The following is a 24996-nucleotide window of genomic DNA, read 5'->3' as shown; positions in this document are numbered from 1 at the left end:
TGCATGAGGTCGGAGGTTCGATCCCGCGCATGCGCTTCTTCCTTTTTCGATTTTCACTCACATGGCATGATTGGGCCTGCCTGTGTGCTCGTTGCTTCAGCGAAGTCGCAATGATCGGACGCACACGGGCGGCGTATAGGAGCTCCCTCTGCACTGGTGTAAATCAGTCTTAAATTTGGGCCAAAAATATGTCTAATAGGACAAGAAAACGGACAGCCATCCCGTTGTGTTGGCTCGCTAGGCCGTGTTTTCTGTCCGTTTAGACTCAAAAGGATATGGACGACTATGTATTATTTTTGAATGAAACCCTAAATGCATCTTATACGGGGGAGGAAGTCAAAAGGGCTCTTTTTCAAATGTTTCCATCCAAAGCACCTGGGCCGGATGGGTACCCAGCTCATTTTTTTCAGAAGCACTAGGATGTTTGTGGTGAGGAAGTTACCAAAAATGTTATTCGAATTGTGGAGGGAGTAGAAAGTGACGAGTGCATCAATAAGACATGTCTAGTTCTTATACCAAAGGTGAAGAGCCCGACATCTTTATCTCAATTTCGTCCGATAAGTCTTTGTAATGTTCTATATAAGATTGCTTCAAAAGTCATTGCTAACCGCCTCAAGGAGATATTGCCAGAGATAATATCACCGGAGCAATCGGCCTTTGTCCCTGGTAGGCTCATTACAGACAATATTATCATGGCATATGAATGTCTGCACTTTATGAAAAGAAACAAGGCTCTGAAACATCGTCATTGTGCTTTGAAATTAGACATGATGAAGGCATATGATAGAGTTGAATGGGAGTATTTGGAAGCGGTAATGCTCAAACTGGGCTTCTCAACAGTTTGGGTCAACAGAATTATGGGAATGGTAAGATCAGTTTCTTTTCCAGTCATTTTTAATGGGAGAAAGTTGGAGGAATTTAAACCTACAAGAGGTATTCGGCAGGGAGACCCAATATCACCCTACCTTTTCTTGTTAGCAGCAGAGGGCCTTTCAGGCCTCCTCAAATCTAGAGATCAGTCATCGCATGTTGGTGGAATCCAGGTGGCCCCCTCGGCGCCTCCAGTTAATCATCTTTTATTTGTTGATGATAGCCTGCTGTTTTTCAAGGCGAACGGTGCGGGGGCGACAGAGGTGTCAAACTTACTGAATTCATATTGCCAAGCGTCAGGGCAAAGGATCAACAATAGTAAGTCATCTGTTTTCTTCATTAAAGGGTGTTCGGAGGTGGTTAGAGAAGAGGTAAAAGGCATCCTTAGGGTACATACAGAAACTTTAAATGAGAAATACTTGGGGCTGCCGTATGATATAGGGACATAGAAAACATGGGCTTTCAAATATCTAAGGGATAGACTTTGGAGCAAAGTGAAAGGTTGGATTGAGAAAGCGATCTTTGCTGCGGGCAAGGAGATTTTGATCAAGTCAGTGGCCCAAGCGGTTCCGGTTTTCTCCATGTCTTGTTTCAAACTGCCACGAGGTTTATGTAAACATCTAAATAAACTCATTAGACAAATTTTCTGGGGCAGCAAGGAGGGGCAGCGGAAACCCCATTGGGTATCGTGGAAGGCCATGACACAACCGAAGAGATGCGGAGGTTTAGGTTTTAAAGACCTTGAGTTATTCAACCTAGCATTATTGGCACGCCAAGCTTGGAGGATCTTAACAGTTCCTGACTCAGTGTGTGCTCAACTTCTGAAAGCTATCTACTTCCCAGAAGGCGACATCTTAAATGCGGTCTTGGGGCCTCATCGGAGTCAAGTATGGCGATCACTGGTGGAGGGAAGAGATGCTTTGTCCATGGGCTTGATTAAGAGGATTGGTGATGGTACTACCACACAGATATGGTCGCAGAACTGGATCCCGCGTGATCATCCGATGAGGCCAATTGCTTGCATAGGCCAAAACCCACCTTCTGTGGTGGCGGAGCTAGTTGACCCAGTTTCAGTGTCCTGGAGAGCTGAAGTTTTATCCCAGTTTTTCCTCCCGGCCGATGTGAAAGCAATCCCAAATATTCCTTTGTGCACACGGTTAATGGCAGATTTTTGGTCTTGGCAGTTCGAGACGAGGGGAGTTTTTTCGGTAAGATCAGCATATCGGATGCTATGGGAAATGAAGAGAAGGGGAGAAGATCTGCTGAGTGGAAGAGCATCAACATCGGATAATACTCTGGATGAGAAGGGGTGGTCCTCATTATGGCAGACAAAAGTGTCGTCGAAAATCAAATCGTTCTTGTGGAGGCTTGCTAGGCAATCTCTGCCAACAGAGGACGTGCGGCAACACAGAAACATGAGTATTGTGGACAACTTCCGCTTATGTGGTAACATTGATTCGTGGAGACACTCTTTGATTGAATGCTCAATGGCACAGTGCGTATGGGCACTAGCAGATGAAACCTTGGTCGAAACCATGATGGAAACAGTGGAACCGAATGCCAAACAGTGGCTATTCCAGATTCAGAAGTCATTATCACATGCCCAGTTCGTGGAAGCATCCGTGACACTTTGGGCAGTTTGGACGGCGAGGAGGAAGGCCATTCATGAGGAAGTTTATCAGAGCCCACTAGCAACGCATGGATTCGTTCACTTTTATCCAGGAGCTCAAGAGTATAGAAGTATTGTCAAAAACTGCATCGTCACCCAGCACAAGGCGTACCGCTATCCCGAGTGGTGTATGGCAACCTCCGCCTAAGGGTCACGCGAAAATCCAGGTGAAGGGATGTATTGACCAGGAGCTAGGGAAAGGGGCGACAGCTGCAGTTTGCCGAGATCATTTGTGACATTATTTGGGCTCCTCCGCGTTGGTCATCTCCAGTAATGTTGATCTAAGTATACTGGAAGCAGTGGCATGCCGGGAAGTGCTGGCCTTAGCTCAAGACTTACACGTGCAGAAAGTGGTGGTGGCTTCGGACTGCAAATGATTGATATCAGATATCCAAAGAGGAACTGGAGGAGGTTACCTGTCGGTAATCAAAGAAATTTCTCTCACAAGTTCTATTTTTGATAGCTATAGCTTTATTTCTGAAAGTAGATCAGCTATTAGTGAGGCGCTTTGCCTTGCCAGACACTCTCTTACACTTGATCAGGGGCGCCACATGTGGCTTCTATCCCCTCATGATCCATCTTGTATCCCTCTGAACTCTCTTATTGTTCAATAAAGTGTCTGGTTCCCCCTAAAAAAATGTATTATTTTTGAAAAATAATTTTGATGTAATATTTCTGAAAATTAATTTCGGCGTGTTGGAGTTGGGCTAATCTCACCGGGAGGCCCTGGCCCATTCCCTCCCCCGATGAAGTCCTGTGAAAAAAAGCCCATGGCTCTACCATTGTTCGTCGGAGGTGTATTTTATTTCTTTTTTTCATTAAAAGCAAATCAGTCCCCACCTCCAATCGATCTGTAGGAGTAGGAGTACGTGCCAATGGGCAGAAGCAAGGGCGCCGCCGCCAGGCGAAAGAAGGCCGCCCCCGCTAGGAAACCGATCACCGCCAAGGTTGATGCCGACGTTCCAAGACACTGGCCCAGCCTCCTACCGGAGCTGCTGGCGGACATCCACGATCGCCTGGGATTCCTCGACCGCATTGCCTTCGCCGCGGTCTTCGCCGCATCCTGCGACGACGACGACGTATTCAAGCCGTCGGCCCCGTGACTCCTCCTCCCCGGCAAGAACGAGGAGAACCCGGCGGCCGCTACGCTCTTCTCCGTCGCCGATCGGCGCGCAGCCACGGTGCGTGCGCCGTACCCTGCGCTGCGCGACGACCACGTCGTCCTCGGCTCCTCCCGTGGATGGCTCGCCACGGCCGACGACCGAGGCCAGATCTACCTCGTCAACCCCGCCACCGGCGAGCAGCACGCGCTCCCGAACATCACCACCATGGGCGTCTTCCTCCGCACGCCCTACGAGGGGTTCATGGTGGACATATGGCGCTTCATGGCCATTCGATTCGGCTTAGGGCCGTCGTTCATTAGTGATTCGTCGAGGCGTCTGGTGTACGGGGCGCACGTGTTGACCGCCGACGAAATGCGTACGTCATTCTACCGGAAGGTTGTCCTCTCGCCGGCCTCCCCGCGTCGCCTCGGCAGCTATGGTACGGCCATGCTGATCCTGGACCTGGATTTCGGCGCCCCGGCCTTCGCCACGGCGGAGGACGCTGCCTGGATGCTGGCGCCGTCGCTCGATGGCGTGGAGGACGCTATCCACCACAACGGTTGGTTCCTCTCCGTCTCCTATTCCGGCATGATGGAGGTGTGGCAACGTGACACTGAGTCTGGCGGTTACACGAGCACGGCTGTCACGCCAAGGCTGGCCATTGAGGAAGGCGGCTCGCCGTGCCATCGCAAGTACCTGGCGATGGCGCCGGGTGGGCGGTTGATGGTGGTGCTCAAGTACGCCCAGATGACCAAGGGCAAGGATCTGTACGGCCGGTATAGGTGGACGTGCTCCTTCAAGGTGCATGTCATCGGCGATGACGGGCAGTGGAAGGAGACGAGGGACATTGGCAACCTCGCGTTGTTCGTCGGGGTGAACAACTCGTTGTGCGTGCCAACGAGTGAGCGCTCAGATATCAAGGCTGGCTGCATCTACTTCACTGACGACGAACCGAGGGTCGCCGCCGCACTTGGCAAGCCCATGGACTTATGGGCTGACGAGTCCGACGCTCGGGCCGTTGGGGTGTACCGCCTCAAGGATGGCACAGTAAAGAAGATGGAGGCCCTCGGGCAGCACTACCGTACATTGTCGGCACCACCGGTGTGGATCACGCCTTCTATTTCATGATATAGCAAGGTCGATCTGTTTCGAATTAGCTAAGTTTTTGCGTATGATCGCTAGCAGGGTACAATTTTACAAACGTCGCAGATGGGTACGTGCACCATTTTTTAGCTATTCATGCGCAAAATCATTTTGCCAAAATGCTACAGTAAAACTGAGCTACCTCCAACAATGTTTGCATTGATTTACCACCAAAGTAAAAGAGAGACTCCCTGTTAAGAATCTTCCTAGCAACAGGTAAGAAGGCTGAGAACTATACAATGTGTTCTCTCTTTTTCTCTTCGGGATATGCTGTTCTTAGGGTCAAAACCGAGGGTCGCCGCGCTTAGCGAGCCCAAGGACTTATGGGCTGACGAGTCCGACGCTCGGGCCGTCGGGATGTACTGCCTCTAGGATGGCACGGTAAAGAAGATGAAGGCGCTCGGGCACCACTACCGTAGGTTGTCGGCCCGGCCGGTGTGGATCACGCCTTCTATCCCATGATATAGCAAGGCCGGTCTGTTTCGAATTAGATAAGTTTGGGCGTATGATTGCTAGGGGTGTACTTCATGTACTAAGCTTTGGATTAGTTAAGAGCATCTTCGATAGATGGTTCAAAATTTGGTGGTCTAAAACTGGAGATGTAAAATTTGAACCGTCAAAAAGTGCGTTTTGAAGCTCTGAAAAAACTCAACTCCAAAAGATGGTCCAAATGGATGGTCCAAAACAACAACTCCAATGGATGATTCAAAATGAAGATGTAAATTTCTTAAAACGACAAACTACTAGTCCATTCAACATAGTTCAAACATCAAATTCAACATAGTTTCATACATGAACTTCAACTACTACTTATTCAAACTACTAGATAAACTACTCCTCATCGTCGGAGCCGCGGAACTGCACCTAAGAACTCCTCCTTCTCCGGGTCGTCGCACCCCTCCTCCTCCTCCCCCTCCGAGAAGTTTGCCCAGCCCTCCTCGGAAGAGGACTCGATGGGGATCACCGTCGAGGGACCGGCCTCGTCCTCCTTCTTCGCCCCTTCTTCTTCTGCTCCGCCTCACGCTTCCAGTAGTACTCCAGCTCGGTCTGGACGTACTCCGGATGCTCCCGAGCAAACTCGCCATCGCCTCCTCGTAGGTCTCACCGGCACTGACGACAACTGATGGCTTCTTCGTCGTCTTCTTCTTCTTCGTCGGGATCTCCTTCATCTTGATGCCCTGCGGCACAAGCATCTCCGCTTCCGCCCGACTCTCGATCTCTGGGAAGTTGAGGTGCTCTCGAGGCCTCTCGGCACGCCACACCACCACGTCGTAGGCACGCACGGCCTCGTGGGCGGAGGGGTACGTGCCGATCCACCAACGCCTTTCGACGTCGGAGAACTCCACTCCGAAGTTACCGGAGGGCTTTTGCCTCACGCCGAAGAAGCCCGACTTGCCCTTCGGCGTCTTCTTCGGCACCATCGGAGAGCGGTGAGAGTGGTGGAGCGGCGGTGGCGTGCGGCCGGGGTGGTGGCGGACGGAGCCGGGCGGGGCGGAGCTGCGGGGCGGCGGCGGCGTGCGGGGCGGTGGCGGACAGAGCCGGGGCCGGGCGGAGCTGTGGCGCACAGGACGGCAGCGGGCGCGGCGGCAGCGGCCGGATCCGCGGCGGGCGGGCGGCGTGGAAACAACGGCAGGGGGCGGGGCTGGATCTGATGCGCGCGGCGTGCGGCGGGGCGGCGGCGGGCGGGCGAAAGGTCGCGGGCGGGCGGGCGACAAAGGAAAGGAACTGGCGGTTGGGCGTTCGCGGATGGCGGCTGATTTTGGACCAGATGCACCTCGTGATGTAAATTTGCACCGCGAGGTGTTGTATTTTACATCACGAGGAGGCCGCGGTCTAATTTTTTTTTACATATAGACCGTCTGTTGAAACTGCGTTTTTGGCCTCCGACGGTCCAAAAATTAGTTACTTTTACATTTGGACCGTCTATTGAATGGAGATGCTCTAAAGAAGGACAAGGCGACTATGGGGAAACATGTCGTGTAATCGTGCCTTTGTAATTTTCGTTTCTTTGGTTTTTTTGAGGCAGCCACTAGTAAAGCATATTTATCCTACAAGATACTTTGCCTTATTTTTCATTTTTTATATTTTCTTTAAATTTTTCTTTTTCCGAAATTTTTAAAATTTCCAGTATTTTTTGGAGTATTTGAGCGAAATGTGCCACGCAGGCCAAGTGAGGCAAAGTATTTTTTGGAGGTATTTGATGGAAGATTTTAATGAGACAACCACTAATAAAGCCCCATATCTATTCCACATGATGATACTTTGCTTCATTTATCATTTTTTGTATTTTTTATTATTTTCCAATTTTATGTTTTTTTGGAGATACTTGAGGCGAACTTGCCTCGGTGGGCCATGCGGGCCGAGTGTGATGGCCGTGCCTAATGTGTCACCGTGTTGACCCATGTAAAAATACCAGATTTTTGCTATAAAAAGGGCTGCCCACCCCTCTCATTTCTCACACTCAAATCTCATCTCATTTCCTACACGCAAACATGGATGGTCCCAACCTATTCCAACTTTATGCACGTGTTCATCGCAAAACCTTGAATTGCTGGGACTACTTCGCTGAAGAAATAGTTGTGGAGGGCGGTGTCAACGTGCCTAAAGCTAAGTGCAATATATGCGGGAACTTGTTGCCCACTATGGGAAAGGGCGCAGAGGAACCGACCACCTGCTTAAGCACAAATTGGCACACATAAAAAAGGACAAGGAGACTGTGGGGAAACATGTCGTGTAGTTGTGCCTTTGTAATTTTTCTTTTTCTTTTGTAATTTTCGTTTCCTTGGTTTTTTGAGGCAGCCACTAGTAAAGCATATTTATCCTACAAGATACTTTGCCTCATTTTTTATATTTTTCTCTTTTTCCGAAATTTTCAAATTTCCAGTATTTTTTGGAGGTATTTGGGCGAAATGTGCCACGCAGGCCAAGTGGGCCGGCCATGCCGGCGCGTGTAATATGGGGCCCGTGCCTCGGCTAGGCAGGGGGGCCCGTGTGGCGTGCCTGGCCGTGCCGGGCCATCTAGGCAGGTTTGACCACAAGTAGACCTTCAGCCTCGCACCGCCAGTCCACTCCGCCAGGTTGGCGTCTCGCATTCCTGGCCCCATCTGGCGGCCTCAGCGGGCCCCACCTGCCAGCGATTACCTCTCGCGCAGCCACCCCGTCTCACAACGCGAGTAGAGAGGGAGGGGGCGAGCACGCCGCCCGCCGCCTGCGTCGTCCATCGCCGCCTTCGGAGAAGGAGGAGGCCGGACCTATGGCGGGCCGCGACGGATTCGAGGACGATATCTTCAACCTCCCGCAGTCGTCGCCACCGCGTCGTCCGTCGCTGCCGCCGGAGAAGGAGGAGGCCGGACCCGGACCCATGGCTGGCCGCGACGGATTCGAGGACGACGACGTCAACCGCCTGCAGTCGCCGCCACCGCGTCGTCCATCGCCGCCTTCGAAGAAGGAGGAGGCCGGACCCATGGCGGGCCAAGACGGATTCGAGGACGGCGACGTCAACCGCCCACATTCGTCGCCCCCGCGACGTCCATGGCCGCTGTCGGAGAAGGAGGAGGCCGGACCCATGGCGGGCCGCAACGACTTCGAGGACGACGACGTCAACCCCTTCGCCGTGAGTCCTCCATCCCTGCTTCACTCGTCGGCAACAGCCCTCGGGATACTTCCCCCGTATGCGTAGATCTCGGGATCCCTTTATTTTCTTAAACCGGTCTGGTTCGCGTGGGCTGTGCTCGTATTTGGGGCTGGCGTTGCTTGGATCTGAGGCTCCGAACGCGGGATGGGGATGCGATGGGGAGGTGCCGATTTGTGCGCTTCGAGTTGGGGATTACGCTTTGGTAGTTGTGTCCGCTAATTGCTCTGGAAATGGTTGGTTAGCTCTGGATTTGTGCTCGTGTGATGAACTAGGCTGCCCAGTGGATGATTAGTAGCTGTGCTAGGTGATTGGAAGCGCGATGCGTGAACTAAAATGTAGCTTGGTTGCTGGAACTTGAGATTTGCTGTCGTAGCAGGCCAACACAATATGGTGTGTATGGTACCGGTCTTATATGACTTGGTTTGCTTGTTAATTAGTTGATGAATACAAGTGCGAAGTTGTCGGAGCTTGGCTACTACTGTATGATATGTTTAACATCAGGGACTTGAATATTATGTATGGTGAATGTCCAACTTTTCTGGTAGTGTTTGTCATGTAGAGAGGATGAGCACTTGTTGCTGGTTCTGGAAATGCATTATGATGATGCTTTCCTTGGGCATTTTGGGACATCTTTAATTATAGATCCAATGCTTTGAGTTCAGTAATTCAAGTGGTTTCCATGCACCAATGTGCTACAAGGTAAATGTATGTTAGTACATGGTTAATGATACCAGTGCCATTGTATAGATAGCTCATGGATAAAAATCGTAAGTCCGAGATTTCTCAAATTCTAGGGCTCTAGGTGGAAATTTCCAAAAATTGAACTGTACATGTCGCAAGGTGTTTTGTACCACCCGGCAGTGGCAGCGCTAGAAGTCAGAACAAATGATGTCAAAGCTACATTCATGTGTGTATATATAGACAAACTACAGTGAAACACTAGCCTATTAGTTTAGCTAACCCAACTTGTGATGTCGCTTGTCATCGCATAGAACACGTAGGTTAATTTCTTGGTGATGTCATTGAGCTGATGTAATAAGACCACATTTGAGTGTAATCAACTTAAACACGCCCCGTTGTGTTGATCGTATGCAAAACTTAAAGTGCCTATGCACATGCCCATGGAAGCATATATGCATTGGCAGGCAATGCTCAGTAACATACTAGCACGCCAAAATATTTTATATTTTTTGTCGTGCATATTTACTGATTACCGGGTATCTAATGCCAAAACCAGTCTCAAGTTCTAATATCAAGTAACTGCGCAGGCATGCAGCAAGTAACTATCTTTGCTCCCATCAAAGCTTTTGGTCTCTTTCAATCGTTAGATTCTTTCATCTGATTTTTCATAGTATGCTATGGTATGTTGATGGTTCAGATGTAATTACGTATACATTACATAAAATATTGTTGTTGAGCAGCAGATTAATTGTTCCGGCAAAAAGAAGATCATGCTATTATTAAGTTGCTCAGAGGCTTCTAATTTTGTTTTTTAGCTGTCTGTTCCTAATATCTTCCAAATGCTTCATATTCTACAGGGAGGAAGCGTTCCCCCTGCCCCCAGTTCTCGGCTCTCACCTCTCTCCCACGAGCCAGCGGGTTTTTATAATGTGGACATTCCTATGGATTCAACTAAGGTACTTCTAGTTTTGAGAAGTTTTTTCTTCACTCTTGTGTCAATTTAGCTTCTTACTATAAGTGGATAAATGCTCTCTTTGCCATTTCGTTGGTTATTTTTTATTATTACCAAATTACTTTTGGTGAAGATATTAAAAGTCTGGTCTGTCTTCCAAAATAATAAGGCATCCATGCATAATTAATTTTGTTATTTTTGTGAATTATTTTTTTCACTATAATTTTATAAGAATATGTGCATGGACCAACCACATAAAACATTCTCTTGCATCTTTTAAAAGCAGTAAATATAAGGGTATTTTAGTCATTCTGTTTGGTGACTTTCTCAGTCTTGGAAGTTTCTTAGTTCATATGCCAGGCCAAAATGCGCCTTATAAAGTTCATTGTATGGAGTAAAACTGTATAGGAAATGTGATAGTTATTCCTTTATTTACACTGTTCACGTGCAAAGGTAGTTTTGGCTATCCTTTCAGTAGTTTGTTATGTACGATTGATAGTAGATGCTCATGTATATTGCTCCGTAATATGCTGCTGTCCACTAGAAGAAATTCATGTGTCTGATGTGCTGTTGTCTACAGATTTGAGGAAGCGAACAGAAATAAGATGTTCTGTATCTGCTCATGTATATTGTTGTTGCATACAGATTCCTTCGTGGACAGAGTCAGCAGGCGGCGGGGCAACCGAAGTTCGTCTCTACAAGAGATCATCCTATGGATCGGCGCTGATTCAAATAGCAGCTCTTGCCCCTGTTGCACCACCCCGAGCTGTGGAGGGCGGCTCCGATGACCCCGACCAAGAGTTCGCCGGCGAGCCTGCTCTGTATCTGGCAGTGGTCCAAGACGGCCACACCATCGACATCGCGCGGCTGCTATTCCACGGCGGCGAGCCTGCGCTGGAAGTGGACATGGCCGAGGACTACTATGCAGCGGCGGAATTCAGTTCCAGCGAAGACGACCGGTCCCTCCCCCTCGACGACTATGGGATGGTGAAATCCAGCTCCAGCGAAGATGACTGGGCCCTCCCATCACTAGGTGGTGCTATGTCCTTTTTGGGAAGGCTGGGGTGCAAGGAGTACTCGGGGATTGGGGATGGGGACTGGGACAGGGATGAGGATGATGAGGATGAGGACGAGGATATGGATGCGGATGAGGAAAAGGATGAGACTGAGAATGTGGATGGGGTGGATGAGGATGTAGCAGTTTCTGGAGGTTATGATAGTGGAGGTGATTGCAAGGAGGGTGATGGAGAGGAGGAGGAACATGGGGATACTCACCAAGATACAATTAAGCTTCGAGTTTGGCCAGCACAGAAGCACCTGCTGCTTAAATTTTTTAGTAAGTTCTCGACTTGTTTAAATTCAGTCATATGATCTGATAACTCTAGTGTAGTGTCAAAAAACGTCTTACATTATGGGACGGAAGGAGTATGTAATTTTACACTCATCCGGGGAAATGTTTGTTCCCAGGCGTAGAGTATATTCAACTAATGCTTGGACTGAATTTAGTGCCATACCTTCTCCAAATACCAATGGAATAAGCTAGGAACTAGTGTCAGCAAAAGGAGTTAACAAGTCTAGATTAAGTTTTCAAGCAATGATTGAGACCATGGACTAGAGTTTACACCCAACAACCATGTTTGGATTAGCTCCTGTAGTTTAAGGTCGAATGAGGCTCCCAGCTGGCAAGTTCGTGAACAATGGAATTGCTGCTTGGGGAATACAAGTTATGCAACATATCAACCCTTGCAAAATCAAGGCATTGCATCATAGAAATTAGTGTCCCCTGTCCTTATCCAGCTGCCAACACAAAGGGCTAGAGTTTGCAAACTCAAGGCTCTGCACTATTTGAAACCGTGAGCTAGACTTTGCACCCACCAACCATGGTATGCAGATTTGCATATGAATGTTTTGGGGATTTATGTCACTCTTATATTTGTGACTTGTTTAATTCATTTGACACATGCATCATGGTAGTTGAATCTGGTCATTTAGTGCTTGTATGGTTATTTGGTTGCATCATAAGACATCCTTGTTGAATTGAAATACGCCAGTACATGTTGGGATCAGTACATGTTGTGATCATCTGGATTGCCTTCACATGCATAGTTGGTCCGTTTAATGAAGCTTCTACGCAGGTTCATATCTTGTTAAGAAGTGATTTAAATTATAAATATAAGATAGAAAGAGAGGGGAGGTTTATGTCACTCTTCTTATATTTGTGACTTGTGTAATTCATTTGACACATGCATCATGGTAGTTGAATCTAGTCATTTAATGCTTGTACGGTTGTTTGGTTGCATCATAAGATATCTTTGTTGAATTGAAATATGCCTGTACATGTTGGGGTCAGTACATGTTATGATCATCTGGATTGCCTTCATCCGCAGGTTCATATCTTGTTAAGAAGTGATTTAAATTATAAATATGAGATAGAAAGAGGGGAGGTTTGGAGAGTATGAGATAGTTAGTTAGTTATTGTAAAAAAGAAAAGGAGTTCTGTTCGTTGTTTCTTTTATTCCGTCATAATGCGTGTTGGTCATATATGGATTGGAAACTTGATTTTCTGCCGGAGGTATGGTAATGATGTCAAATGAAAAAAATGGGCAACCTTTTTGTTGAACTGAGAGGACCTCACCCCTCCTTCTATTGCTGTGGCGGCTGGTGTGGAGCGCCAGTTGCTAGGTTACACAAGGAGAGAGCCCTCCTAGATGCCTATACTAGAGAGCCCACTTGGGCCAAAGGTAGATGGGCCAGGCCCATATCGGTTCAGCACTCCCCCTCATGATGGGTGGTAGATATCTATCAACCCCATCTTGTCACATGCCAAGTTACAGTCCTTTGTCCTATTGCCTTTGTCAAGCAAATCTGTAATATGTTGCCCAGAGATGACATGGGCAAGGCTGATGATCTCAGCATCAAGTTTCTCCTTAATGAAGAAGTGATCAATTTCCACATGTTTTGTCCTATCATATTGAACTGGTTATTGGCAGCTGACTGACTGATAGTCACACCATACTCTCAGGGGCCCCTTCCTCAGAAGTTTCAACTTGCTCAGTAGATTCTTCACCCAGAGCATCTTACTCAACCCTTAAGATAATGCTCTATACTCAGCTTCTACTGTTAATCTAGACACAATTGTCTATTTTTTGCTTCTCCATGACACCAAATTTCGTCCCACAAACACACGATAGCCTGAAGTTGTTCTTCTATCATCTTGACAATTAGCCCAATCAGAATCACTATAGCCATCCACGTCAAGATGTCCACTCTTCGCAAACCACAACCCTTTTCCTGGAGTCAGGATTCTGTGCATTTTATCAAGATGCCCACTCTTTGGTTCATGCATGTATCTGCTCACCACACCCATGACAACGCAATGTCAGACCTCGTATGACACAAGTACAATAACCTCCCAACCAGTTTCTGGTAATCTTCCTTATTCACTAGCTCACCTGCTTGTGCTGTCACTTGATGATTTTGTTCAATCGGAGTAAGAGCTGCACGACATCCCATCATGCCCATATCACTCGAGAGATCCAAGATGTGTTTTCGGTGGCCAAAGATATTCCCTTCTCTGTGAGTAAATTGCAGAAAACCACCACTTTGAAGGCAAGGTTTGCGAAAACCACTACAATACATTTTTTTTGCAAAAAACACCGTGTCTTCGGTAATCTTTTTGCAGAAAGCACTGATCGGCGGATTTGCCTCTATTGAGCGCGTTTATGACAAGTGGGGCCCGTTTACTACTTGCGTGGCCTACCTTTTTGTAATTTATGGGTTTTAATCTAAAATTACAAACTAGACCCTAGAATTTTACAAACATACCCCTAAATAAAAAATAAAAAATGCAATTAGCCCCAACGCTCCTCCGTGGTGGAACTGCTCCTCCCGACGGCGTTCTGGATCGGGGGGTCCTCCCCGACGCTTCGTTCCATGGTGGGCGGGGTTGCTGCAGTTCGCCGTGGTGGGCGCCGCCGGCCAGCCGCTCGTCAGCTGCATGCGCAAGTTGTTTCGGTGCATCTGCGGCCGCGGGGGCGTCGAGGAACGGCAGGCCACCCCTGCCCGTCCCGTCCCCGGCCGAGATAAGGGTAGCCATTGCTGCGCCCAGGTCGACATACAGGCCGCCGCTGCCGCGCCCAGGTCGACGAAGAAGGCCGCCGCACCAGTCCCGACCTGGCCGAGGCAAAGGCTCGGGCGCCATCGTCGTTGCCACACGTAGTTCGAGGCAGAGGACGCTGCCCATCCCGGCCCTGCCCACCGCCATGTTGGAGCTCCACAACAGCCCTCCGCCGTCCGGGGGCGGTGCGGCACCTCGAGCGCCGGCCGCCGCCGCACCTTCCGGCATGCTAGAGCTCCCAATCGCCCCCCGCGGTTGCTCGATCCCCAATGGCCCAATCAAGCCGATGCGGCCACTCCCTCACTGCCGGCGGCCCCTACCCGGTGAGGCACCCTCGGATCCGGTGTTGGGCGGGACGATGGGGGCACGACGGCGGCGGCCCGAGGAGGAGGGGCGGCGCTGAGCTCGTGTGCGCGCTTGCCGGCTGCGGCGTGGTTGGAGGGCCTGGGAGCAGTGTGGAGAAAGTCGAGGGGTGTTTTTGCCTTAAACCTAAACTGTTGTGCCACATAAGCAAAAAAAGGACCCCACCTGTCATAAACAAGCTTAACTGAGCCTGATCCGCCGATCAGTGCTTTCTGCAAAAAGATTACCGAAGACACGGTGTTTTTTGCAAAAAAAATGTATTGTGGTGGTTTTCGCAAACCTTGCCTTCAAAGTGGTGGTTTTCTGCAATTTACTCCTTCTCTGTCCATGCCACTTCAATGCCTAGGAAGTATTTTAGGTTGCCCAAATCCTTCACCAGACACCCCTTCAATCTCTCTATTTTCTCCTTATCATCCACATAAACTGCAAGAATGGTGATCTTTCGATCAGAGTGTCTGTAAAACACTGTGGTCACCATTACATTGATCATACCCCATAGTCTGTGTGCAGATGCAGTCATAGTCAGCAGCCTCCAGCAGCTCCACTTCTTCCTCCTCCCGCTGCTTCCTCTCTCCTTCTCCTTTCCTCCAAGAGACACAAGCCTCCTGTAGCTCCAGTTCTCCACGAGAGGCACAACGGAACGGAGAAGGAGAACCAGCCCAACCGTCAAAGAACCAGCAAAGAACCCGCCCGCCCGTTGCCTGCAGGCCCCAATACACGACGAGCTCGCCTCGCGCACTGCTCGCCCAGCCCCACTGCCACTTGCGTCTGATACCATGTTGAACTAAGGGGACCTCACCTCTCCTTCTATTGTTGTGGCAGTTGGTGTCTGGTGAGGAGCGACAGTTGCTAGGTTACGCTGGGAGAGAGAGACCTTCTGGATACTTATACTAGAGAGGCCACTTGAGCCAAAGGTTGATGGGCCAGGCCCATACCAGTTCAACATTTCTCCATGGAGAAAAGTAAAGTCATGTAGCCATAAAAGATCCGTGACGTTCTATTTTTTTGCTAGGTGGCAAGCAATGGAAATTAAAAAAGCCTATCGTATAATCTGGCTAAACTGTGATGAACTGGAAGAGCTCTGCAAATTCTCTTTCAAAATTGATGCTACTGCTCCTGATCCTTTTTCTACAAGCAGCGTAAGCCCATAATTAACTTTTAGTTAAGCTTTTGCAATGTTTCACACTGTTGGTAATGGATTTTATAGCTAAATATGCTTGCGATTACAGGTTTTCAGAAATGCGAACAGTTCAATTGATTTTGAAACGAACAATGTATGTATAAATTTTCCCTTAACGCTATATTTTCTGTGTTGTAGTTTAAAAGTCTAACATTAATTTTTAAAATCTTAGGTTCCTTCTGCAATTTTTGATGATTTTGTAGCTTTTTTGAAACCGTCAATCAACACTTTCAAAGTCTGTAAAGAACTTGGTAAGAGTTGTTAATAATATTATTCGTACAAATATTTTATTTGTGCCTATGATGATATTTGTGTTTTTATTTGTCATAGGCGAAGGCAATGATTGCAAGATTTTTAAGTGCCTTGTTTCGGGTAGTAAATGTGCTGTTAAGTGTAACCCTTTGCATCCATCTTGCATCGAAGAGCCTAGGTAGGTTTAAAAATTACTTTATTATCTAAACCTAATCTGTTAGATATATTTCCACATTCTAAGTTAGTTTTCTGTATTCAGGGAGGTTAATATCATTTCAAGTTTAAGGAATGGGCGCATTATGATGCTTTATCAGGTAAATGTCTACAAAAAATTTCCTCCAGTTGCTCTCAAGGTTTTTCTGACTTCTTTTTTAGTCCTGGATAGAGCCATGGAACTACAAAAGGCATCCTCGACAAGAAGATTACCTGTTTCTCCATCTAGAGCTCTGCTCAAGGTTCATATTTTGTTACTATGATTTTAGCTCAACATATGTATTTTATCTAGCAGTAATGTAGTTATGAATATGCTTCGTGTTAGTAGCCAAAGCCTGCTCTGCTAACACGATTTGGACATAGGACTTAACTGTGCCTCATTCTTAAATCCACATAGTTCATTAAAAACTCACCTACACTGCATATGCCCACTTATACATATAGCCTAATGTGAAGATGCTGAATAAAATTGACCAGTCAGGTTTCAGAGTTTCCTCACTAAATGGCTGTGCAAATTATAGGACGTAAGCAGAGTATTTATTTTTTGGATTTCAGCAACATTGTTGCAGCTCAACTACAATTCCCAACCACCCAGCAGCCCCTATTATTTCAATTTGTGTAATTTAGAGTTGTTCTTCGGGAACTTGAAGAGAATAGTTCGAAATGATTAAGCATCACTTTCAGTAATGTCGCTGACTTGACGAATGGTGAGTTGGGAGTCTTGCTCTCATGCTTGTGTTCATGAGGCCTTCTGCTTTTGTCTTCGCATACCCCCCCCCCCTCCTCCCCTCCCCTGCACTTATGCTGCTCCAAGCCCTTTTATGGCACAACTGTGTTGTCATTAAGTTGTTCGGCCGTTACAATTTTTGTGCTCGGTAGTTTAGATCACAGAAGAACTTAGCCTTATTCATTTCTGATTGTTTGCTTCTCTTTTCGTGTAACTTCCAAACAGCACATTGGCGAATGCACTTTTGCCTGAAAAGTTTGACACAATTCCGGATAGGTGGAAACTTTTCGAAGAGATAGTAAGAGGTGTCGAAACACTGCATAATGAATTTATTGTGCACCGGGATCTCAAGCCAGATAACATATTTCCTGGCCATGATCATGAAGTCCGAATTGGAGACTTCGGAGATGCCTGTTGTGGCCAAGATGAATTCGGAAAATATGGTGGTATGCCTAACTGCGGGACAAAAAGTTATTTGGCGCCAGAGCTAGACAGTGGTGAGAAGATAACCGAGAAGGTATGTGTTTGATTTTTATTAGTTGTTGCCAACTCGGTTAATTATATGACCGAGGTCCACTTTCGTTGTTACATGCCATCTTCCCTTTCTGTTTGCTAGGTTTATTTTCGCAGCATGTCTGTTTTTTCTGTGCCTCAGCCGGTTTCCTCAGTAGCTCCTCTTTTGGATCTTTGTTTTTTTGTTGCCTTCTGGGTTATATCGGCAGCTTCTCTTTTGGTTTGTAATGTGTTATAACGTGGTAGGCTGATAGGTTAGATCACCCCTGGACAGATGAGGTGTGGCACCCAGGAAAAGGAGGCTGCCACACAACAAGAGCAGGGGAAAAGCTGGAAGGATAATTGGGATTATTTTTCTGCTTCTCTATTGATTGATATTGCTAGGCATTATATAGCTCGCTTACAAACTTGGACGCCTAGCTGAACTAACAAACTTTAGAAAATAACTAACTTGAGAATCAAAAAATATCTCTAAGATTTAAACTACCAAGGATAACTAGGGATACTTATCCCCTTTAGTTTCAGCTGTGACCTCCTTGGTGGCCTTATGTGGTTCCTGGTAGTTATGTCCTAGACATAACATCTCTCTCCCTTTTTGAACACTTGATCCTCGAGCTGGACTAAGGACTGCTGCTAGCCCCTTGCAGCCTCCATAGAAACGTCTTCCTTGCAGTCATCTGCACCTGGATCAATCTCCAGGACGAAGTGCTTTTGCAGCAGTGGCCAGCCATGAATTTCTCATTGGAGTTGTAACATCGGCCTTCTTCATGCCGCATTGCCATCACTGCCGGTGTTAGCGTATGTCGTGAGTGGGCTGCTGGAGATGCCACTATTGCAGGTCCTGGAGGTAGTGCTGCTGGAATTGCAGGTGCAGGTGGTGCTCCGAGGTCTGGGAATTGCTGGTGGACACCTGAGCGTCCAATGTGCATGTCGCTAGCTAGTGGACTTGCAATAGGAAGCAGTATCCAGGAGATGCACGGTAGTGGACTTGTAGTTCATGGCAACATCAGCAACAATTAATTGTGATTTATACTCCAAGGCTTTTTTTCCAGAGGACCAGGGAGTCTCTCCCCAGTTCCATTGCAACACAATAAAACCATACCTTGTCCAACTAAAACAGCTGAAAAATAGTCTAGGATTAGTGCCAGGAGTTCAGAACAGAAGGAAAATGCATAAAAACTTGCGAGAATATGAAATATGTTCGCACAGGTGCCCATAAACTAGAAAGCAGACATGGCACAAGCACAAGTGCACAGGAGCCCATTATCTCCAGGTGCACTGTGTGATGGCGCATTCTTGCCTGCGTGCATCACCCACGGTGAATCATCGTGGTTAGGCCGAGCGGTCATCATAGGATATTTACCAGATATGCTATAAAGCAATCATGCAGCTGCCGCCAGTCTCTTAAGTAGCAGAGGACCTTTCGCCACACGTGGTTAACATTGATCAAGCGATCTTTCTCAAACACCAAATCATTAAGACGGTTCCATAGCCCCCAAAGGATACATCTGTAGCATAGCTGTTTACCAGTATCATCTGCAGCTAACTTGTGGTTTCACCTTGCTAGAGCTTTGGCTATTAACATGCTTTCCTCCGATTGCTGCTGTTGGTTTGCTTGGTTTTGAGGGGGACACATTTTGCATTTTTGTCGTTGTTTCTTCTTGCCATTTGCTTCTTTATCTTTTCTTTTCTTTCCATTTTACTCCTTTCTTTGTGCTTTTCTCTGTTTCTTGCTGACATGAGACACCTGTTTCGCCTTCAACTTGCTTGAACCCTTGCTGTCTTACTCACCTTATTTGCTGTGTTGTCGTCCGTGCTTGCCGTTGATTTCTGCTCATTCAGTTTCTTGCACTTCTGCGTTATGCTTGGTAAAACACTGAATATTTGTGGTTATTTTTTGGCAGGTGTTATACTCAGTTGGTGTAATGTTTTTTGAGCTGCTGACACCTTTTACTACTGGACTTGGGAGAATGAAAGCATTTGAGAAGCTGCGAGATGAAGGGCCTCCGGATGGCTGGAAGGGTGACCATGAGGGCGACCGCGAATTCTATGGTAGAATGACTGCTTTGGTACCTGCTGACCGGCCTTCGGCGGACGGTTTATTTTTGCGCTCACAATAATAGTACCAACGAGGATATGAAAAAAAATCTGACATCTTTATATGCAGATGTATATTGAGCAACAACGTTGATGGACTGCAATGCAAAAGTTGTGAACAGCCGGCTGTAGAACTAGAAAGGTTGGGAGAGGAGACGGCTGCGGCAACAATCTGTGTGGCTATTGAAGTGGAAAAGCTCAGAGAAGAGTCTTGTATTTCTGTCTCTGTTCGATAACACCTGTAGATATGATGTAACTAACTTGTCCGGTCCTTTGGAGTCTAGCCGCTCGCGTGCCTCGCATGCACCTGATGTAACTAAATAGTAAGTCCTTTGGAGTATACCAGCTCGCGTGCCTCTCATGCACCTGCGTCTCTGGCATTCTTCTAAACACAGCCACGGGTTTACGTTTGCATGTAATCTAGCCTCGCCCTAGTTGAGATGCGGCCTTGTTAGATGGAAAATTTGTAGGATAATACTGTATTTGATAGGAATTTTGTCTATACTAGTAGTCTTTTAGTTTAAAAAATTGTTGTCACCAATTTTTTTACGGATCGCTTTTCTTCTACAATATCCTTTTTCCGAAAAAAGCAGACAGGAATTGGTAACGAGGATAGGCGAGGCCAAATTACACTAGGCCGCATCTGTACAACCCAAAAGCAAGCTCTCTAGATTGATTTGATCCACCCACACTCCTGCCAGAGCCATTTCATCGTAAGAGCGATGGTGAAATTAACCAGCAGCATCTTTGATGCTCAGACCACAAGTGCTTTGGCCTACCACAGCGGCTGCTACCATACGCTCTTCTGATAGTAAAATTGTGCATCAAAGGGTATGTGTGGAAAAGTGGAATCGGAGTATGAAATGTGGGCTATTTAGTAAAGGATAGAAAAGTAAGAAAATGCCGAGATAGACGATGTGGTGATGGAGAAAGACTCGACGATATACAACCACATCACAAGAGAGCACAACCAAAATAATAGCGAGAATAACAAACCGAGACCAAGCAGAAGTAATTGAACCTAGATCAAAGAGATCCCAAATAGTACCTGAACTGCAGAGATGATCCACTCAGCACACCGAATGCCGAATCAAAGTCGAGAATGAGCTCACTTGTGCGATTTCTGACAAAAGAAACGAAAATCTCAGGCCACCATATGGATGGCATAGCATCAAACACCTAATGAGCATGAATCGACCAACATACATATGGGTTCAAGGGCAGCGAAAAACACCAAACCACGCAGACGAATATAGAACCACATCTTGACAACGAACAGAGCAGAAGACCCACCACAGGAAGATAAATAACACGATCGATCGATGAAAGGCCACAAAACCGCTGCTCAACCAACAACCACCTGCGAACAGAGGAAACACACATGCAAAAATTGGATAAAAGAATTGCTTCACTACAAACATAATAATAATAATAATAATAATAATAATAATAATAATAATAATAATAATAATAATAATAATGATAATAATAATGGTGATTTCAAGGGAGGAACGATCTCAAACACATCAAAATGCACTGTTTTTGAGGGAGTTCTGATGCAATTTTACTACTACAAACAGGAGTAGTTAACCAAACTCTGCCAAACGTATATAGATGGAGGAATTTCACGAGCAATAACTACCAGTCTACGATTATCTGGCCATCACACCACTCAAATCAAGATTAAGCGTCCTGCCAGGAAGAGGGAGAAGGAGAGGGGAAGGAAGAGGAGGAAGATCTTACTGATCAAAGAAGCTGGAGGCGGACTATGCAACGACTCGGTGGTGCTCCCGGCCCTCACCGACGCCGGCGCACGGGAGGGTCTCACCTCAGATCTTGCCATCCATCCCTGTGGCGGCGCTGGTGGCAGATCACAGACTGAAACCGCCGCCACTGCCTTCTCCCACCCAATCCTCCCTCGTTGTGCACGGGCGGTGGCGTGCTTGCAGCCGCTTCCCCTCCTCCTTCCTCGCCCCACCTTCCCTGCTCTGCCTCCTGCCGATGGCGAAGAATGGAAAAGACCAGATCATGGAAAGAAGAGAAAGGAGAGGTTGCCTTGCTGCGAATTTTTTGGGAGAGGAAATGAGAAGGGATAGGTGACAGAGACGAACGAGGAGGAGGCGACCCGATTCAACATTTACTGCAGACACTGACGGTTCAGACCCATAGAAAACCAGGGCCACAATACAGACGAAAAAACCACGAGCGGCATGTGAACTGAAAGAAGCACTCCAGCCCACACCTGACATTGCGTAGGAGCCAACAGACATCCATGCAACGACCACACCACACAGAACAACCCACGCCACTGACAGCAGGCCGTTGAACAAACCTGGGACCACTTGCAGAGTCCGATAAACAAACAAAACGTGTCGATCGCGAGCTGGTCTGCCCGATCACTCTTGCCGTTCCAATCGCCCATTGCTTCGCACTTCGAAGTCGATGTGGCCAAGTGAGCACCGTGGACCAGCGTTGGCGTTCACATAACCAGCGCTCCCATTGGCCAAAACGAGCGTTGACGTGGACACGAACTGGAGCTCCCATTGGCCAAAGCAAACAATACACATCCCGCCAACGTGGACAGCGCAAGGAGGCGCCCATCTCCCGCAGCTTATTGTGTTCGATAGCTCCACCTCCCACGCGCATTTGTAGGCGATGGTACTAAATAAGCTGCGAGTGTGCAGTTTGTTGTCTATGTGACCGTGTACATTGTTCTTTTTTAGATCATATTTTTTTTATCATGTGACCGTGTACATTTTTTTAGGTCAATGTGACCGTGTACTTTTTTTTAGGTGAATGTGACCGTGTACTTATAAGGCGGGAGACAAGCTGATTGGCTTTTTAGCCTTTAGAAGCCCAACAGGCCAACATATTGCACCATTATTACCAAGGCCAACATGTTGCACGTACCGTGTACTTAGCAAAAAGGGGATAAATAATAGAAAAGGGTATTTTGCTAGTTGTGATTTTGTATTTAAAGGTCGTGCTTTGAATCTAGAGGCGCACAACCTTGTGAAATTTTCTATCTCACTTCCGCAGGGTCGCCATTTGTGGCTTCTATCCCCTCATGACCCCCTTTGTATCCCTATGAAATGTGGGCTTTTTGCTAAGTACGCGGTACGTGTAACATGTTGGCCTTGGTAATAATGGTGCAATATGTTGGTCTGTTGGGCTTCTAAAGGCTAAAAAGCCAATCAGCTTGTCTCTTGCCTTATAAGTACACGGTCACATTCACCTAAAAAAAAGTACACGGTCACATTGACCTAAAAAAATGTACACGGTCACATGATAAAAAAAATATGATCTAAAAAAGAACAATGTACACGGTCACATGGACAACAAACTGCACACTCGCAGCTTATTTAGTACCATCGCCTACAAATGCGCGTGGGAGGTGGAGCTATCGAACACAATAAGCTGCGGGAGATGGGCGCCTCCTTGCGCTGTCCACGTTGGCAGGATGTGTACTGTTTGCTTTGGCCAATGGGAGCTCCAGTTCGTGTCCACGTCAACGCTCGTTTTGGCCAATGGGAGCGCTGGTTGTGTGAACGCCAACGCTGGTCCGCGGTGCTCACTTGGCCACATCGACTTCGAAGTGCGAAGCAATGGGCGATTGGAACGGCAAGAGCGGTCGGGCAGACCAGCTCGCGATCGACACGTTTTGTTTGTTTATCGGAAATTGTGCATCAAAGGGTATGTGTGGAAAAGTGGAATCGGAGTATGAAATGTGGGCTATTTAGTAAAGGATAGAAAAGTAAGAAAATGCCGAGATAGACGATGTGGTGATGGAGAAAGACTCGACGATATACAACCGCATCACAAGAGAGCACAACCAAAATAATAGCGAGAATAACAAACCGAGACCAAGCAGAAGTAACTGAACCTAGATCAAAGAGATCCCAAATAGTACCTGAACTGCAGAGATGATCCACTCAGCACACCGAATGCCGAATCAAAGTCGAGAATGAGCTCACTTGTGCGATTTCTGACAAAAGAAACGAAAATCTCAGGCCACCATATGGATGGCATAGCATCAAACACCTAATGAGCATGAATCGACCAACATACATATGGGTTCAAGGACAGCGAAAAACACCAAACCACGTGGACGAATATAGAACCACATCTTGACAATGAACAGAGCAGAAGGCCCACCACAGGAAGATAAACAACACGATCGATCGATGAAAGGCCACAAAACCGCTGCTCAACCAACAACCACCTGTGAACAGAGGAAACACACATGCAAAAAATGGATAAAAGAATTGCTTCACTACAAACAAACATAATAATAAAATAATAATAATAATAATAATAATAATAATGGTGATTTCAAGGGAGGAACGATCTCAAACACATCAAAATGCACTGTTTTTGAGGGAGTTCTGATGCAATTTTACTACTACAAACAGGAGTAGTTAACCAAACTCTGCCAAACGTATATAGATGGAGGAATTTCACGAGCAATAACTACTAGTCTACGATTATCTGGCCATCACACCACCCAAATCAAGATTAAGCGTCCTGCCAGGAAGAGGGAGAAGGAGAGGGGAAGGAAGAGGAGGAAGATCTTACTGATCAAAGAAGCTGGAGGCGGACTATGCAACGACTTGGTGGTGCTCCCGGCCCTCACCGACGCCGGCGCACGGGAGGGTCTCACCTCAGATCTTGCCATCCATCCCTGTGGCGGCGCTGGTGGCAGATCACAGACTGAAACCGCCGCCACTGCCTTCTCCCACCCAATCCTCCCTCGTTGTGCACGGGCGGTGGCGTGCTTGCAGCCGCTTCCCCTCCTCCTTCCTCGCCCCACCTTCCCTGCTCTGCCTCCTGCCGATGGCGAAGAATGGAAAAGACCAGATCATGGAAAGAAGAGAAAGGAGAGGTTGCCTTGCTGCGAATTTTTTGGGAGAGGAAATGAGAAGGGATAGGTGACAGAGACGAACGAGGAGGAGGCGACCCGATTCAACATTTACTGCAGACACTGACGGTTCAGACCCATAGAAAACCAGGGCCACAATACAGACGAAAAAACCACGAGCGGCATGTGAACTGAAAGAATCACTCCAGCCCACACCTGACATTGCGTAGGAGCCAACGTCCATGCAACGACCACACCACACAAAACAACCCACGCCACTGACAGCAGGCCGTTGAACAAACCGGGGACCACTTGCAGAGTCTGATAAACAAACAAAACGTGTCGATCGCGAGCTGGTCTGCCCGATCGCTCTTGCCGTTCCAATCGCCCATTGCTTCGCACTTCGAAGTCGATGTGGCCAAGTGAGCACCGCGGACCAGCGTTGGCGTTCACACAACCAGCGCTCCCATTGGCCAAAACGAGCGTTGACGTGGACACGAACTGGAGCTCCCATTGGCCAAAGCAAACAGTACACATCCTGCCAACATGGACAGCGCAAGGAGGCGCCCATCTCCCGCAGCTTATTGTGTTCGATAGCTCCACCTCCCACGCGCATTTGTAGGC

General features: G+C 47.5%; 1 protein-coding gene across 3 annotated transcripts; it reads left to right on the top strand.

Moving 5' to 3' along the window:
- Nucleotides 1–7902: 7902 nt before the first annotated feature.
- Nucleotides 7903–19953, top strand: LOC125517330. Of its 3 annotated transcripts, none has more exons than XM_048682526.1 (9): nucleotides 7903–8398; nucleotides 9958–10056; nucleotides 10698–11388; nucleotides 16043–16142; nucleotides 16224–16278; nucleotides 16340–16419; nucleotides 17130–17421; nucleotides 19322–19486; nucleotides 19585–19953. In XM_048682526.1, exons 1-9 carry the CDS (start codon nucleotides 8039–8041, stop codon nucleotides 19606–19608), a joined length of 1866 nt encoding a protein of 621 aa, XP_048538483.1. In that variant the 5' UTR covers nucleotides 7903–8038; the 3' UTR covers nucleotides 19609–19953. The 3 variants fall into 3 exon arrangements, with proteins under 3 accessions (XP_048538483.1, XP_048538482.1, XP_048538484.1); XM_048682527.1 differs by having other exon boundaries at nucleotides 7905–8398; nucleotides 19322–19469; XM_048682525.1 differs by having other exon boundaries at nucleotides 19322–19953.
- The last annotated feature ends 5043 nt before the right edge of the window (nucleotides 19954–24996 follow it).

Source organism: Triticum urartu, chromosome 6 (genome assembly GCF_003073215.2).
Source record: "Triticum urartu cultivar G1812 chromosome 6, Tu2.1, whole genome shotgun sequence".
NCBI classification, from domain to species: Eukaryota; Viridiplantae; Streptophyta; class Magnoliopsida; order Poales; family Poaceae; genus Triticum; species Triticum urartu.
Note: the sequence above shows the minus strand (reverse complement) of the source record. Positions and strands in the feature narration are given on the sequence as shown.

Excerpts from the sequence above, each read along its gene's own strand:
- LOC125517330 (XM_048682525.1), top strand. The coding sequence starts at position 8,039 with ATGGCGGGCCGCGACGGATTCGAGGACGATATCTTCAACCTCCCGCAG. Across the intron at positions 11,389-16,042 it reads CCTGCTGCTTAAATTTTTTA|GCGAAGGCAATGATTGCAAG; the intron begins GTAAGTTCTCGA and ends TATTTGTCATAG. Across the intron at positions 16,420-17,129 it reads CATCTAGAGCTCTGCTCAAG|CACATTGGCGAATGCACTTT; the intron begins GTTCATATTTTG and ends ACTTCCAAACAG.